This window comes from Bombus huntii, chromosome 7 (assembly GCF_024542735.1).
Source record: "Bombus huntii isolate Logan2020A chromosome 7, iyBomHunt1.1, whole genome shotgun sequence".
Classification (NCBI taxonomy): Eukaryota; Metazoa; Arthropoda; class Insecta; order Hymenoptera; family Apidae; genus Bombus; species Bombus huntii.
In genome coordinates, this window is record NC_066244.1 from 10,523,563 (window position 1) to 10,540,527 (window position 16,965).

Genomic DNA, 16,965 nt, shown 5'->3' on the forward strand with positions numbered 1-16,965 from the left:
CCAGGCTATAGACGTAAAATGCACTTGATATTTAGGTATCGGAGAAATCGTCTAATTTGAACTAACTTTAACTAACTTGAACGATTCGCTAGCTAAATACGAAACGATAAACGAGAATTTTATTAATATTATCATTACGTCATGTTCGCTTTAGAAAAATCTTATAAAAGTATTCAAGTTATAATTATGGATATTTTATCGAAGGAAATAAAGTAACAGGACTAAAGACGAGGAAATTCTCTTTGGATTTCTCAAGGGATTCTCCTTGACAATACAATAATACGAATAAAAAACATAAATTGATGGCAAATAAACGTAATAAGTTATGTAAGTTAGCAAGTTTTCTGTTTCTCGCTGTGTGTAGTGACGAAGTTAAATGTTGATGTCAAATGATTGAACCCTGAACCTGTTATACCGTTATATTATACCGGGGGTCATAGTCTAATTGTATGGCACGATATAAACCAGTTCACCTTCGATATATCATTTTTATAACAACGATGATAATAATAATCTCCAACACATACGTTTTAGAGGTAAAAATCTATCCAATATTCGCGTATCTTTGCGACACGTTCACTTCCGATTATTCCAATAACACCTCGTTAAAAGGTACCCTTATCTTTAACTAACAAATCTGATCGATCTATCGATCTGACCTTCTTGTTCCTTTCGTAACTGCTTATTATTCCACTTTGAAGTAATGCATTTTCTGAAGTACAATACGTCGATACATTCTATCCAATACGTATAATATTGCGGATTCTGCTATCGACGTACGATTTATGGTACTATATTTTATATAGTAGAGTTGCATTATGTTGCAGAACAAACGCCACGGCCTATGGTCCAAAATACCGTTAGAAATATTTTATGAAAACTGGTCTCGAGGTTTTGTTTGTTCCTGAAACTGGAATATATGTCAGTTTACTTCAGCCAGTAACGTAATCTCTTCATCGCCGCCAACGCGTCCTTTTCATTGGGGCTTAATTAAATGTATGGTCGACACGCCGTGGCGCGCCTCGCCGGAGGAAACGAGAACAGGAGAGCTCCAGCTTTGACCGAGGGGGGCCAATGAAGAGCGTAGTTGAAAGGGTCGAGGTCGTGCCCGTCGCGCATGCGTTTCAAACGAAAGGCAGATATTTCAGAATTTGTCGATTCGACTCCCTCTCTCTTCGTCTTTCTTTTGCATTGCAGAACAATTTTTTTATTAGACGCGCGACATTACTCATCCTGCCGTATCGGCACACCTAATTAAAACTTTTCTCGTTCGTCTCGTGATATGTTGCAATTTCGCTGGTTCGTTTCATACAATGCATTACAAATATTTGTTCGATCGTTCCAAATAATAAAATACGTTGTTCTCGTCTCGTATCGATCGTCTCGCGTTATTTATTCGTAAAGCCGAACAAAAATCGATCGTTGGAAAAATAACTCGAAAATATATTAATATCCACTTTCGATCACCAATATGCTAGAATCAAATATATAGAGTGAATAGTGGTTCTATGGTACAGATATTTAAATAATCCGCAGAAAGTAAACGTATAATTTCACTCGATCTAAGGGTGAAGTGCATGAATAAGTGAATAGCACTTTATTTCCATCGTTCCCGTTTTTCCTTCAAAAGTAGGCTAAGTAAATAACGGCGCATAAAATTAATGAGCAGAGGAACGATTCAAATCTTCGATGCTCATAGAAAAGTTAAGTTATAATTTCAAATGCGACAATCTCCGGCTTGCATACGATAGATCGATGGCATTAAAAATGGCATTAATATTTATTCTAATATAACGATCTAAACATAATGATAAAATAAATTACCAGATTGAACGTTATAACGATGTATTTCTAATCGAGATAAATCGTTTCTACGAATTAGAAGAATTAAATAATGGGGATACGTAAGTCACGATTACGATCGCCAGTCTCATCCACTTAGATTCTACTTGCCGATATATTATGTCGGAACGAATTACGAAATATCTGGATCGATAATATCGAAGTTAATATTTCATTCGTAATTTGTGCAACTTTTATGTCGAGATACCCGACTTTCGGGTCAGACGTGATTTCAACCACAAAGTAGATCACTGTACCGCTTCTACTATTAATGTTGCAACCTTTTTGGCGCTACGCTTGCTTGATGCAATTTAAGATTGATTTGGGGTTCTCCGCAAACCTTTTAGCAAATGTCTCAAAATTATAGCGAACATCAATATAATACTTGAAAAATGACCAATGAACGTCATTTTCGATGTTTCCAACAGATCATAATTACATTGAATTAACTGCTTTTTATTGAGTGACACTCTTTCTTCTTTTTTATCTCCATCACTCTGTACACTTTGCTCTACACTGGACGTTACAACTAAATTCAAATAAGATATCGCGTAATTGTTTCTTCGTTGAAGCAGCGTTTATAACGAACATGAACGATGTACTGTATGACGTAATATTTACTCATTATGTTACATTTTTAAAGAATAACCTTTATATTTAGCTCGAAATTGTTGCTTTCGTTGAAAGGGTTCCAATATACTATCGATCAAAGGAAAGGGTTATCGTCCCCATTGCGTAACATTAGCAAGTCTCGTCGCAAAAGGTTAAAAGCATATATAATAAAATAGCACTATACTTTGATCTTAAAATACGTCCCTTCACGCTTTCCCTATATTTTTAACAGATGCATCACGATCAGAAATATGAGGATATTTACTTATTACAATTATTGGGAGAATCTAAGAAATTTTGAAAAATGATCAGCAAAACATAGAAACAGATTTAATCAAAAACTTATTATTATCCGTGTCCAAGAAATGGCAAAGGATAATATAAAAAATATTTTTCTTTTTATTTCTACACCTCTATATTAATAAAATAATTGTACGAATGCTTTCGTCTCTCGCTGCATATATAAAATTTGTCAACGGCAAATTCACTCGCCAATCGCTATACACGTGCACAAAACCAAAAAGTTAGGTTTTTCATATTCGTGAACATGCAACGGATACACCGGTTTAGCCTGTTATCGAGAGTCCGACCCTATCCTTCCGAATACGCAACACCAATGGGATTAAAAATCATTTGGCAGCGCCTGATTCTAAGGTTTCTCGGCGTACCACAAGAGATACTTAGAAAGTCGGAAGTGTAATGTATTCCAGCTCGTGTATCTATCAGCCGGCGTAGAAATCGGTGTATTGTATGTCGATTGCAGACGGTTGCAACGAGACACTTCCTGACGCGGTGGTGTACCAAAAGCCAAAGAAGAGAAAAGGGCACGGATGCAATAAAGGAAAGAAAAGCGACGTAGAAGAAGTGAAAAACCTGGCAGAGAACGAGTCATGGCTTCGTAGTATGTATGTATGTACGCGAACGAATAATAGGTACGTGTGCATGTACATAGGTATATGTGGGACAAGCAAAATGGAGTCTGGAGGTTCGGGTCGATATGAACGCGGCAGCGCTATTGCAGCAAACCGCCCCCTATTCCTATCGTTCCGCTTACCTCCTTCTTTGCGTCCTTCCACATCCACGTACCACCCCCTTATCACCTCACCTACCATCGCTCAATCGCTATCGACACCGTTGCTTAATTAACATTGCTCGATACAAGCATCTTTGTATAGTGCAACGTGTCACCGAGATACGACCGATAGATCAAACGCTGATCGGTTGCTCGTGAAACAATGAGACTTCGCGTGGAAACGTACAAGCGAGCTTTTTCTGCCTATTGATATATCTTTTATTGTCACATTTTGTACGTATTTGTCTTCGTTCGATTGGAATAACATCGAACGGATTCGATCAAATGAACACAGTGAGTCACGTAACGCTGTTTGTTGTCTCCGAAGCCGTTGTAGATATCGGTCTGCTTTCTTTTCTAAATTACGTAGCAGAGAAAGCCAGTCATTGTAAATTGGGTAACAATTGAAAGAGGTTCCCCTCGTCATTCTAAATGTAACGGCTTATTGATATTTTATTACTTTAACAGCTGTTGCCAACTGAGTAGTATTCGTTTAAAACGTGTTAAAAAAATCTGTATAGTTACAGCAGCACGCACTTTTGACGCTAGGTGTAAAAAAATAATGAGAGAGCATGCAATAAGATGATATTTTATTAATTCTTATATTAGACGTTTTATTAAGATCGAAGAATATATTGAATATATTGAAACAATAAAGAATAATATTTCACGGTATAGATACGATTATAACTTGATTTTCATTGATTGCGATAAAAATAGCAAAAAGATATATGCATTTTAACGTATCAATTATCTTTGTCAGCTTTAATTTTAATATCTCGTTTTAGTGAACTTTCATAGGGAATAGCGTGATGTTATGAAACATCTAAAGAATGTTGATGAAATTCATATCTGGCAGAGGATAAATTGGACACAGCGTGTCCATATTTCGTAAGTTTTTAATGAAATTCCACTTCGCTTAAGCTCAATAATATTACACATTTTCTTATATATTAAAAAAAGCCGTTTGCACACTCAAAGCACGTGCAAGCAAACATAAGATAGAAAGGCAGTGAATATTTGATATGCCTGCAATCGGATTCTTTGATAATTAAATTGTCTAATATGATAAAAACACTTGGGGCTTCAGATGACAGTGCACCGCCTATTTATGTAAAAGTACGGTTGATGCCAGTTCTACGAATAAAATACACTTTATTTATAAAATACTACCTACGTTCATTCCTATGAAAAATAAAACTTTTATGAATTTTTAAGCCCTAATTGGATAAGAATTTTCTTGTAAAATTCGATATAGAATGTATCGTACGAATCTAATTCAGAACGATCTAAATCGTTTCCTTGCAGCTACATTGATTTTATAATTTTCCACGCGCTGCGCCGCTACGATACAGAGTTAATATTATCTTGATAATCTCCGCGATTACACTCACGTATAGAGAAAAAATAACCAACCTAACCCACGGCTCGATAATTGATACAGGTTGTTGCTCCAGGTGATGCCTAACCTTACCCATACTGATCAGTATAGTATTGATTAGTCAGTAACTAGAAAGTAGACATTTATTTGGCATCGTAATTTTAATTCAATTTTTATTCGTCGTATAAATATTATTAAAATTCATTCAGAAAAAAATAAATCGTCGATAATATTGTTCCGAGGTAAACGTAAAAAAAGAATTAATTTTCTATAACACGAAATACGTAATAGTAGTAGATATTCGATTAAGAATTGGAACATTTATGATAAATCCATCCACTAGTTTCACCTTCGTTTCTTTTCTCTCCTCTTTTATCTGTAAACACCTAGCATTCGAGCTAGCTGTGTGTGTGTCATTGACAAATTGCCGACAGACATACGATCAACACACTGAAATCAATGTCATTGCGATCGATCTGGTCGTTATATGAAAGAATCTGCACACACTGTTTCCATGTCATTAACTGCACGTAGCAAAGCGTACATGCATGATACTTATAAATAATATTCGGCATATATTTTCTATAAAAATATTTAACAAGCCGATATAACGTAAATAAAGGACATGATATTTCTCGATTATCGAATCCCAACTAAAAAGTGTTGCAACAAGGTAGCCTTCCAGTAATTTGAATAAGCCAAAACAAGATCAACTCATAGTCGATTGAAATTAAATCGCTTCCTGAACACTATAAATACATAATCAACTAATATTCGAAACAACAAACTTTTACACCTTCGAACGTCAAATCTTCGAGTACCAAGCCTAAGTCATTTGTCTCCTCCAAACAAATATAATCTAAATATCGAAGTTGTCTTGTCTTGAACCTTGTTACTGCTAATCCTACAATAAATTAATCAACCAATTTTTATCGAGCACTAAAAGAAATCTCCTTGTACCTCATAACTTCAATCGCCAGAGGTAAATTATTTTCCGGTTGTTGTGTGCACAGCAAATTTCGAGTTTCTTAATTAGAAGCTAAACGACGGAGTGGAAGGATTCGAAAATCGTTTGAAACCGCTTACTTACACGAGGAGCTCACTTCTCTTAACCCTTGAGACTAAATTAAATGACGTTGGGATGCCATGAACCCTAGTTTAGCGATGAGAGGGCCAGGGCCAGGGAAAGGGTGGCAGTCGGGTTACCGGGTCGAATACGCACGAAAGAACCCATGAAGAAGAGGAAGTATTGAGTGTGCAAGAAAAGGCCAGGACCCTTCAAGCCACCCTCCGACTGTTTCGTCATTCGTATAGGGAAGCATATACGCGGATAAAGACCAAGTATCACGCTCCATTGGTGCAACGTCTATTAAACGGTTATTCGGAGAAGACGCCTGGCATTTCGAAATCGTCACGTTTTAATAATCAAATTAGCCTGCTGTTAGTAACACATTACAGCCGATTGTTGGCCCGATGAATAATTCTAACCACCTACAATGGTTTTAATGACGGAAGCGTTTCATGAGATGTTATTAAACTGGGTCACGATCACTGGCGTCTTCGATATTACGCGTCTGCATCGTAAGAACGCATCGAAGGCACAATGCCAAATTTCTTTGAGAAATCCTAAAAGCTGTCGAGAAAGTGCACTTGTTTTCTACAACGACCACATATGTACGTATGTATATTGCGAGTAAAATTAAAGCTGACCTTTTTTCATTCTCTCAGACATTTGTATTTAAAGTAACCTTTCTATCCTTTCAAACAAGTTGATTGAGATGCGTTACATTTAATTTCGACTTTCTTAGAACCAATGATAAAATAAGAATTACGTAAAGCTCTTACGTAAATAAATTAATATTATTAGTGGTATCGTGATAGTTGTGACAAGTCACAAATTACAAGCTACGAGTAATAATAAATTTTCTTGTAGAACAATAACGTACATAAATTTGATAATCGAACGAACAAAACTCTGAAAATAAATTTTACAACTTGCAATCAGCTTTGTGCAAAGTACTATTTTACAAGCTATCATCGCTTAATTTTACTAATCATATGTACATTTTAAGAAGTTACAACAAGAGACGTGGAAACGCATATTATGATGCTAATCATTAAATATACAATATATGTCCATATATTACACGGTACAAAACATTACAATACAAAAATCTTGCATCATTTACCAAACGGAAATATTTTATTTTTATGAATCGACACTCTGACATCATTTTTACTGTTTACATATTTATTTCCGATTTCCTTCCCACTTCCACAAAATTTATGAACCAGCAAAAATTACAAACTACTGGTACCACGAAGCAAATAACTAAAGATTCGCTTCTCCAGTAACACGATTAGCCGTCATTATGACTACGATTATTATTAGATTATCATCGTAGTTAATCCAAGGCTTTTTCACCTTTGTACTATATCGAAGATATATGTCTGATACATTGAGGAAATATATCTATATCTTATACATGAAACTAAATTGAACATCGTAACAGGAAGAAAGTGACGTTCTCCAGTTTGAAACTGTGGATGCACGTGCGTGGAACAAGTCGAAGCGTAGGGAACAGGGCTTTAAGTTCTCTGCTCAAGCATCGACGCTATTGCGGTAACGTGCCGAGGCAAAAACGTTTATTTTCAGTCTACCTTTACACCCCACTGGAAGGAACTTTACACGTAGATGAGCCGAGCTCGCATGCGCGCCTGAGTTCGCGTATCTCTTTATGTGGTTTTGCAACCCAGTTCCATGCGGTTGAGAATTGACAAATAGAAAACAGAAAAATTGCACATACCGCGTGAACGCTATTAGGCATAGCTCACTGGATAACGATGATTAAATTAACGAACGTACGAAAATTTATCGCCACGTGTCAGTCTTTCCTTCGAACGACTGTTCAGGGACCGTTTTAATTGGTCTGCCTTTCGCAAAGAACTCGGTACCTTTTCGTACTCGAAGCTTTCTTTCCCCTGTACGCTGTTATCGACATCCTGCCTGCTATAACAAACGCGTTTTACGAAGCAAGTTAATTATCTTGTAGCGAAGAAAATGGGAGATAGACCAATCTCGCAAAAACACGATAGTGAACAGAATTTAAAAGGCGTGTCGGTAATAGGTATGTATGTCAAGATTACGGAGACATGTATGGAACATTACGTACATTACACGTTGTGCATAGTGCTTTTATACATCAGAATGTAACGATCGTCATGCGTCATTAATCCATGATGCAAAAATAACAATTACACATGCAGGAAATTGATATTAATGGCTACCGCGTTTCTTTAGAGATCGCTACGGATAAACGGAGCACAAGAAACTCTTAGATGGGAGAAACAAAAATTTGTACATGCAGTTTATTATATGCAAACGAGCGAAGACTATTTTCTTTTTATTGCATCGTTGCTTATTTTCCTTATAAGAATGTAAATTACAGCTGAAAGCATCAGCGATATTTCTATTATTTATCTGTTATCATTCTAGCCACATATAGCGGAATATTACAATGTAAATTACTGAGTTAATATGCAATAACAAAGTTGGAATTCACGAAAATCTAGAGTCATGCAGTATTTTCCGCATCTTCGAACTATGTACCTATTTAACTTTCAAACTATGAGTCGGATAAAAGACGTTTTTGCAAACGAACATAAAATATCGTGATATCGAAACACAATGGAGTTAAAACTCTTCGAGGAACTTGTATCTACTTGATTTCAATGATATTGATAAGCTCTTTAAAACTAATTTCAATTTATGATCTCATATGAAAGTAAAATAAAAAACATAGTTTCCAACTAGTTCATCGTTAACTTCTTTTGTTTCAGTGGCAGTTCCTTGCACCAAATTCAACTCAATTTACCTCGTAATCACTATTCAAAATAAAAATTTGAAATCCGCTCTATACGTTTTAATCTCCTTCGACGTACAAGAGATATATTTTAAAAAATCCTGCATTACAGAAAAATATACAAATGAAACATTTACATGCTTTATACGCTTCGCAATGCGTAATATAAATTGAACAAATTTTCATTTCACGATTACACGTTAAATCCCCGTTCTTTGCTGATTACCATAAAAATTGCATTACTCGTTTCCTAAACGATTCCTGCGACCGGATGAGTGATACGTTAAAAAGCACACGTATTCGTAACAAATGTAGGCGTGTGTTGCATTGCGTTGCATTGTAAGCAATCAGATGTAACCCAGTCTCGTCACATATGTCTTTACGCGCTAACTTCCATAAATTTACGCACAGTATGACACGTCATGCCGCGAACAATACTTGTAGGATGCTTCCCTGCATGAAGACCATGAAATTATAGCGGTCATGCCACTGAATGTCACAAATAACGAGACATACATCTCGGATAAAGTACACGAATGACCTAAATTCATCATCACCAGACGCTACAGGGCCATCACGCCCTTCATCATTCGCAAATTCGAAGTGAATGTCGGTCGTTATAAAGTTCGATACGAAACGCTTAAGGAAAGTCTGATCAGAAAACTGTATATCTGTTACATATTTCAGCGTCACCTTTGTGCTTTTATCCTATCACTGATTACGTATCGTACGTAAACTAAGTTGAACAGCAACAAAACTTCCGTCCACTGCGATTATACCTGAATCGATCTGACTTCGTTTGTTCAGATATCTATAGTATGACTAACGAAACGAGTTCATCGAACTGACCCGCCTCCATTATGTACATATCGGAAAGTTCAATCAAAGATCTTCAAACATAAACGTGGAGAGATTCTTAAGAAAACTCGTAGATCTCGAGTACTCAATAAGCAGATGATATCGTTCGATGCTTTCAATTAAATCTGAAGGTTCAAAGTCCGACCTAAACAAAAATTGTATACCTTTGTCTTTTATTAAATTTGCAATTAAATTACAGGAACGATTACTATGTATATGCACAGTTGCGCGTTAAACGATTTGAGATAGTAACCATGGCCTCGTAGCATGAATGAAGGTTCATTTATGACGATCCATTTACAAGGTCCATACTGATAGGATTATGACGTAATTTTACGTGAGCCCAACGTGTACATTGTACATACCGAGTAGATAAACGGAGTTACGTACAATGTACGAATTACAGATGCCGGGCGGTATAAGTATAGTAACTAAGTTTATGTAATCTTTGTGTGCATAAAAGAATTTCGTAGGAGTACGGAGAATTCTGATAAGTGATGCAACAACACTCCCTCTGATAAGTTATCAGAAATGCATGAATTCTCAGGAATTCGGGGGGAAAATGTCTTAAAAGTACTACAAGATGTAGGTATTGTACTGATAAAAATATTCACGGCTGAATATTAATATTTAGTAATTTAATACTTGGAAATATTATAACCTGATGAAATCTATATAATTACATTAAAAATATTTATTTTATTATAAAACGAAACACACTGTTTGCTGTTACTCGTTCATAATGTGTCAAGACAATGAAATATTATTCATTAGCCTATTTAAATTCATACAGATGTCGTACATAATTATTTCATTCATAATATCAACGAAGTATGCATAAATTTATGCGTGTACAATGTGTACAAGTCCCCTCGTGTTTTAATAATGTATATATTTTGTATCTGATATCGAATGCAGAATATTGCCCTCACTGCTATTGTATTGTAAGAAAATCGCATTTCAGATATCAATAAAAGCTTTCTTCTAACGGACAAAGATGCGTGATCATCTAACTCTTCTAAAAATAGTACTCCGTGAACTCTTTTTAATACTCTTTTTCCATAAAGAGACAAATTCAATGATATAACATAAAAATAATTATCTTTAGATTTTATCGCATTGTTATAAAATGAAATTTTATTAAATTATTACGTTAAATTATACCGAGAAAGATATTAAATCAAAATTTATGACAGATTATTATCGATACGCTTTCAAAGAATACACGTTTTCGTTCTACATGACTAATATCATGTTTGAGGCAAAATGCGTCTCTGAAAAAGAAATAAAAAGCTTTGGCTCGTAACCCATGCACATTTCTTCAAGTATTTACAGCCCGCTACTTTTTCTGGAAACACCCTTTGATTCATCAGTACATTCGAGAAACCAGAAAAAATACATCATATAAAAATAGACGCTGAATAAATATATCAAAAGACAAGTAGGCACAAAGACGACGTTCTACACTTATGTGTACACGATACTACCTCTTGGTAGTGCCAATAAAATTCCTTGCACTGCAGTTAATGCAAGAAAACGCAAGCATTAATATAATTTTACACATACCTCCTTAAATACTAAAAATAAATATTTATAATATTTTACTGTTGACCGTATATCCATTCGTTTCGATTTTCGACGAATCACGCAAAAATAGAGATAAAATATAAGATATGATAGTTAAAAATATCGAAAATCGAATATTAGTTACTTCATAATTTTATGTATGAAGGTTAAAATCATTTCCTTAAAAGTTATTCGCTTATCAGCATATGTTACAATAATTATTAAATTTAAATAATGTTTCAAACGTTAAGATACTGCTTCTAATTAAAAACACCACAAAATAAAACATTCTTGATACAAGCTCCGTATATAAATTTTTATTTGTATCATGAGAAAAATAAAATACAAATACGAAATAAAGAAACTTGCACGATTACATTCAGAAATACAGAAACTAGTTTTACGAACAAACTCGTTTTAATGTCGAATGTATAATTAACTTTAGAACTGAATAGAAGATAAATAGAAACGGGTTTTATTGTGTACTGGGCATAGTATACGCTGGACCCATTAAAATCCTGAACACATAACGTGTATTCCCCATCTACAACTTTCACAACCTACGTCCTACGTTAACCATGACCTTTGAGCTGTCCGCTGGAACAATCATTCACTAAACTTAATACAGCTCTTTGTACGTTAATGTCGCTAATAAAAAGCAAATATATGTATGTACGATGGAAAATTCATTACTCATTACAGCAACAGCCTCCATGTATGTTCTTACCAATTTTTTCTATTACTTGAAACGTTTATAACTTATGAATAAGCAAAACTATGCTGGTATTCATGTTCAAGGTTATTATTCTATCTCTATTTTTATTCTTATTTTATATGCATCGCTATAACTTGCTAATGTCTACTGATAATGTATAATGATAAAAAGCAGATTCTGTGCTGATAATGAGCCATCTTAAACAGACCTGAGTATCAATTACAAGATTTTGTAAGATAAATGTAACATTTTTTACACTGAAGAACAGTTTTATAAAACAACATAAGTTCCTTAGATTTACACGTAAACCTCTAACAAAGTTTTAATTAAAGAAGGAATACCGTTAACTATTTGTTGCTATTTCTACGCATGTAAAAAAGTTGACCGAAATAAAAGATGTTTGAATTGTGAAAATATGTCTTTTAACAACATTTAGTTCTGAATAACGCAATAAATTATACATTATGTAACTCCGCGAATTTATTGTTTAAATGCGTTAGTATTCTGGATTGTAATTAAATATCAAGAGCCCTTTATAAAAGTACCTTAAGATAGTTTAACAAAGGATGCTGCAACATTACCTTGTTGACCAGATTGGATTGATTTAAACCTAAACAAGTACCCTATCGACCTGAACAGAATCTTTATTAAGTGCATTTAATGAACGCCGAGCAACTTAAATGATTGTACTGTTAAAACATCGTAATGATAAAAAGGTGGAAATTATGAATAATCCTTTAGAATTCTTCTTAGTCCAAAAAGAACAAACAAATAAAATAGAAGTTTATTCATTCGACTATCGTATATACGACCAACTATTTTATACAAAAATGATATATTAAAACAGAATTATACGAATTTGTCTATCTGTTATTGCAATTTCGATTTTTTAATTGTTTGTAAATTAATAATTCGATGTAGAGATTAAATAGAAATTTACATTTTTCTCTTGTTTATGAAATATACATGAAGAACTAGAAACGAACTATCTAATTTTCCTAGATACTTAATCTATCAAATTGTCGTGTCATCAAATTGTTACGCATGAACGAATAAATAGTAGTAGAAGCCATGTGCAAGTTGTAATTCTCTTGAATAAATGCTATCCATCGGCTGTCGTTGTTAGCTGTTAGATACGGCAAAGGGGGATCTAATGATCGCCTGCCAGTTTCTTACGGTACTGTAAGTACTGAAAACCGGATACACAGCTTCCAGTGTCATCTTTCTCTCTTTCATGAATATTAAATTACTGCATTTCATCAAAACTTTATGTTTTCTAATCTTTCTCTCGGTTGAGATCAACTAAAAGAGAGATACTTACTCATCTCCGTTAACGCAATAAACGTTCTGTAACTTGAGATCGTAACAGTATGTCAGGAAAAATATGAGAGCAAACACACGTGGCTAGTACGCATAATAAAATTTATAACGAAATGTATCCGTATAATAAAATAATAAAATTGAGTGCTACTATTTGACATTTTGCTGAGTAAAGCTTATGGAATAAACTTAAATGTAAAAAAATTGGATATTATACTTTCAAGTATTTTCAAGCAGGCATTGTACCAAATAAAAATTCTCTTTCTATTTTCATATTTAAGAATTGTAAATTCTTATAATTTTTTGGCAGAATAATTGAGGGCCACGCATAAATAAGGATGCACGTATCGTTATAAATCATTTCGTTGCTCGTATAAATGCGTAAGCTAAATTAGATTAAATATACCAACAAATAGATATCATTGCTGTTTACTGTTAGCCTGTTTTCATAGATTTCACATTAATAAAAAATCAATACAAGATACACGCTATACTTAGCTATTCCATTAAACAAATTAACGATTATATTTAGAATTGAAAAATTACTATTACGCTATCTCGCGGTTTGTAATCCAAGACTAAAAAGCCTAACACACATCTCAAATGTGAAATAACTTTCTGACATAAAATGAACTTATAATTGTCCGTATAAAGATAACATACATTATCAATAACTTATACGAACGATCAACGACTAACAAAATCGTAAAATATTATCCAAGAGACATAAATAACGTTACCTCGTACCGTTATAGACTTAAATATTAAAAGTAAAACGAATTCCATAGAAATTCTCTTACCTGTTTGCCAGCGCGTGGTAAAGTTTCCACATTGGTACCGCCGACGACGGGCGCTTTTTCCGGTCCTCCATTCTGTTGGCTGACATTTATGTTGGTATTAACATTCGCATGTACATTGGCGTTAACATTGTTCACGTTGTCGGTAAGGTTCGTATTTCCCACACCGGCATCCCCGCCAGTGCCAGTTCCACCCCCGTACTTTCCTTCCTCGCCCGTCATCACTTCAGCCTCACCCTCCGCCAGTTCACCCCTGTCTCACCCTTTCGCGTTCCGCGCCTCGAGCCTTCCTTCCGTTCACTGATTACCAATGTCGGTACGCTGGCCAGAATCCGGATATCTGTTCAAACGAGACGACGAATCGTCGATCAGGAGAAACGGGTCAATCTACGGATTACCGAGCTGATTGGTTAATTCTTTGAAATCTTATTCCTCCTGTCTCCTTCGTTGCTGGCACCTTCGCTACTCGTACTACCACGTCTATACAATATCGATCCAACTGGTGACAAAACCAAAGTACTTTGAAACCGATAGGAAAAAGGATAATCTATATACGATTTTTAATCGTATCTTGAAAACTGATTTTGTACTATAATCGTATTAAAAGTATCTAACAGACGAGGTAATGGATTAAATACAACATCGTTCAACGCGCCGAGAATAATTATTCGTAAACGAATTAGAAGAATATACTGTGAAACAAAGCAGAGAAGAGAAATTGAATCGACTCGCAGCGACTCAACGTAAATATCGAAAAATATTTCCCGAAGCGATTAAAAAAGGATTGATCTGCGACCTGACCTGATTAGCACGTCACGTCCAAACATACCCTTTCTTTCACAGACACGCCACCAGGATTCATTAGAAAATGTAGAATTATTTTCGTTCACTGGTCGCCGCTATTTTTAGGATTCTTAACGTGCGATACGGGTGGTATAACGGTATATGATGAGCTAGCTGTAGCACGTTGCAGACAGACTTCACAAGGCACATGCCGATCGAGAACCAATCGATTAATGCAACGAGTATTCATCGAAGATTAAATAACCGGAACTAAATTGCCATTGGAAATGAAAGTCATGTTTCCATCCACGTTTTAACTACATCACGAATTACGCCCGCGTTCGATCGCGGTTTAATTTTAGCCAATCTCACGCAGGCCAGTTTCCACTGACGTTACCGAACCAGCGACCAAGCCGTCTGTGTAGAACTTGTGATGTAGACCAATCCACTCACGGCGGACTGACTATAGGAAACGCTACCGTTCATCGGGAGAAACTGGGCAAAATAGTTTCCGGTAGCTGTGAGGGACTCGAGTAATCATACATGTAGCTCTATCGTCAGTAGTGGAACCAGGGAAAATCGATTCGGCCGTGCCCGTTTGAGCACTGCGCGCTTCTCAAGTGTGCGAACCGCCGCGATAAAAGCAGTCACGTCGCGCGGGACGATCATTTTGACTTTCAAAATCAAGTAAGTAATGTTCCATACACCAGCACCAGCAGAAATCGACATATTTTTTGGTCAGAAACACGATAGAATAATAAATATAAAATCTGGAAGAAACATTTTCTCGCTCCTGTTTGATACATTCGTGTCAAGCAAGAAGAAATTCTATAATTCAAAAGATGAAATTAGGTAACCTTTATTGAGACGAGAAAGGCCAAGGTATAATGAGAAAGTTCGCGCATGATAGATGAAGCATGTTTGATGTTTCTAAAAGAACGTAAAACGATAAATAAGGAACATGAACTCCATTGTTAATCCAGAGATCGTTACGTTATGTGTAACCTTCTGGATAAACAGAACAAAACGTAACCGATAGAAAACGTGTAATGAAAATAAGGCTCAAATATAAGCTCATTTATAAGAACGAACTTTGTCAATTACGATATGTGACCGATAGGGAATGGACCCTCCATATTTCTCTAAAGCAGAAATTCCTACCTCGGGCTATTGTCAGAGTCACTGTGTATACATATATGTCGACTATGCCGGCCTTAGTTCCTTATTCCCTATAAAATTATACAGTACATCTGACAATCGACATTTGAGAAGTTTTCGTGAGCTTCGTTTCTCTCTACTTCTATAGCTGAGTATAGTAAGCACGACCTACGAAAGCGGGTCAACTTTTGCCGAATAATCACTTCTTAATCAAATCCTGATGTACCGAAAAATGACGCGACTAACCAGAGAGCTACAGGGTGTTGTGGCGATACTTAGGATTCCCGAATACCAACCACAGGATACCGAGGCACTTTTCCCATTAAATGTTTCTTCACTGTCAAATCACACGACGTTCCGTCATTTTTTTACTTTTGCTGTTGCGCGAACCAAATCATATATATATATATATATTTATATATACTACTCGAAAGGATTCCGTCTGTTTAAGAAAGTTCCGAGCGTAACGCGACCACCCTCCTGAAAACTCCGTACGGCTTTGATCGGTTTTATAACTTTGATGGCGACGGGTACGCTCGAAGCGACGCCTGGTGATCATGTTCCAGATGCGCTGGCTATCCCCTCTTTTCAATCGAGCATCCCGATTACCATCACTGTGACCAGTGACTACCTCGTGTAGGGCACATAAGAAACTTGATCTTTTGTCAATAGGACGATATTAGAATACAAATATTTTAAATTATATTACATAAAATTACGAAACATACTTGTCTACTGAATTCAATAGTTACGACATAGTATTTTATACATAGTATTTTATACATCTTAGACATTAATACAAATAAAATATTGTTTTTTTATCATTTAACGTCGATCATAAATTTTATGTTTCTAATAAATTTACAGTTTCATTATTAAACTTCAATATTACAATTATCTTCAAACTTTAAACATTTGATTAGATTGTACGGCACCTTTAATAAATTTTAATAAACTAATAAATGTTATTTAATAGTTATATCATAAATCAATAATTT

At 35.3% G+C, this 16,965-nt stretch overlaps 1 protein-coding gene across 31 annotated transcripts in view; it reads right to left on the reverse strand.

Moving 5' to 3' along the window:
- The window catches only part of LOC126867401 (ankyrin-3-like), a 92,921-nt gene extending 76,444 nt beyond the window's left edge, over positions 1 to 16,477 (reverse strand). For 27 of the 31 annotated variants that reach the window (XR_007690259.1, XR_007690261.1, XR_007690258.1 and 24 more), the window contains exons 1-2: positions 16,214 to 16,477; positions 14,030 to 14,366 (exon numbers count right to left, since the gene is read on the reverse strand). Coding sequence is in view for 6 of the 31 variants with exons in the window: in XM_050621823.1 (XP_050477780.1) it covers positions 14,030 to 14,248 (219 nt within the window). In the remaining 25 variants the exon portion in view is untranslated. Of the gene's footprint in view, positions 1 to 14,029; positions 14,382 to 14,855; positions 15,269 to 16,213 lie in introns of those variants that run through there. The other 4 variants (XR_007690248.1, XR_007690249.1, XM_050621822.1 and 1 more) reach the window with 4 other exon arrangements.
- Positions 16,478 to 16,965: the final 488 nt, after the last annotated feature.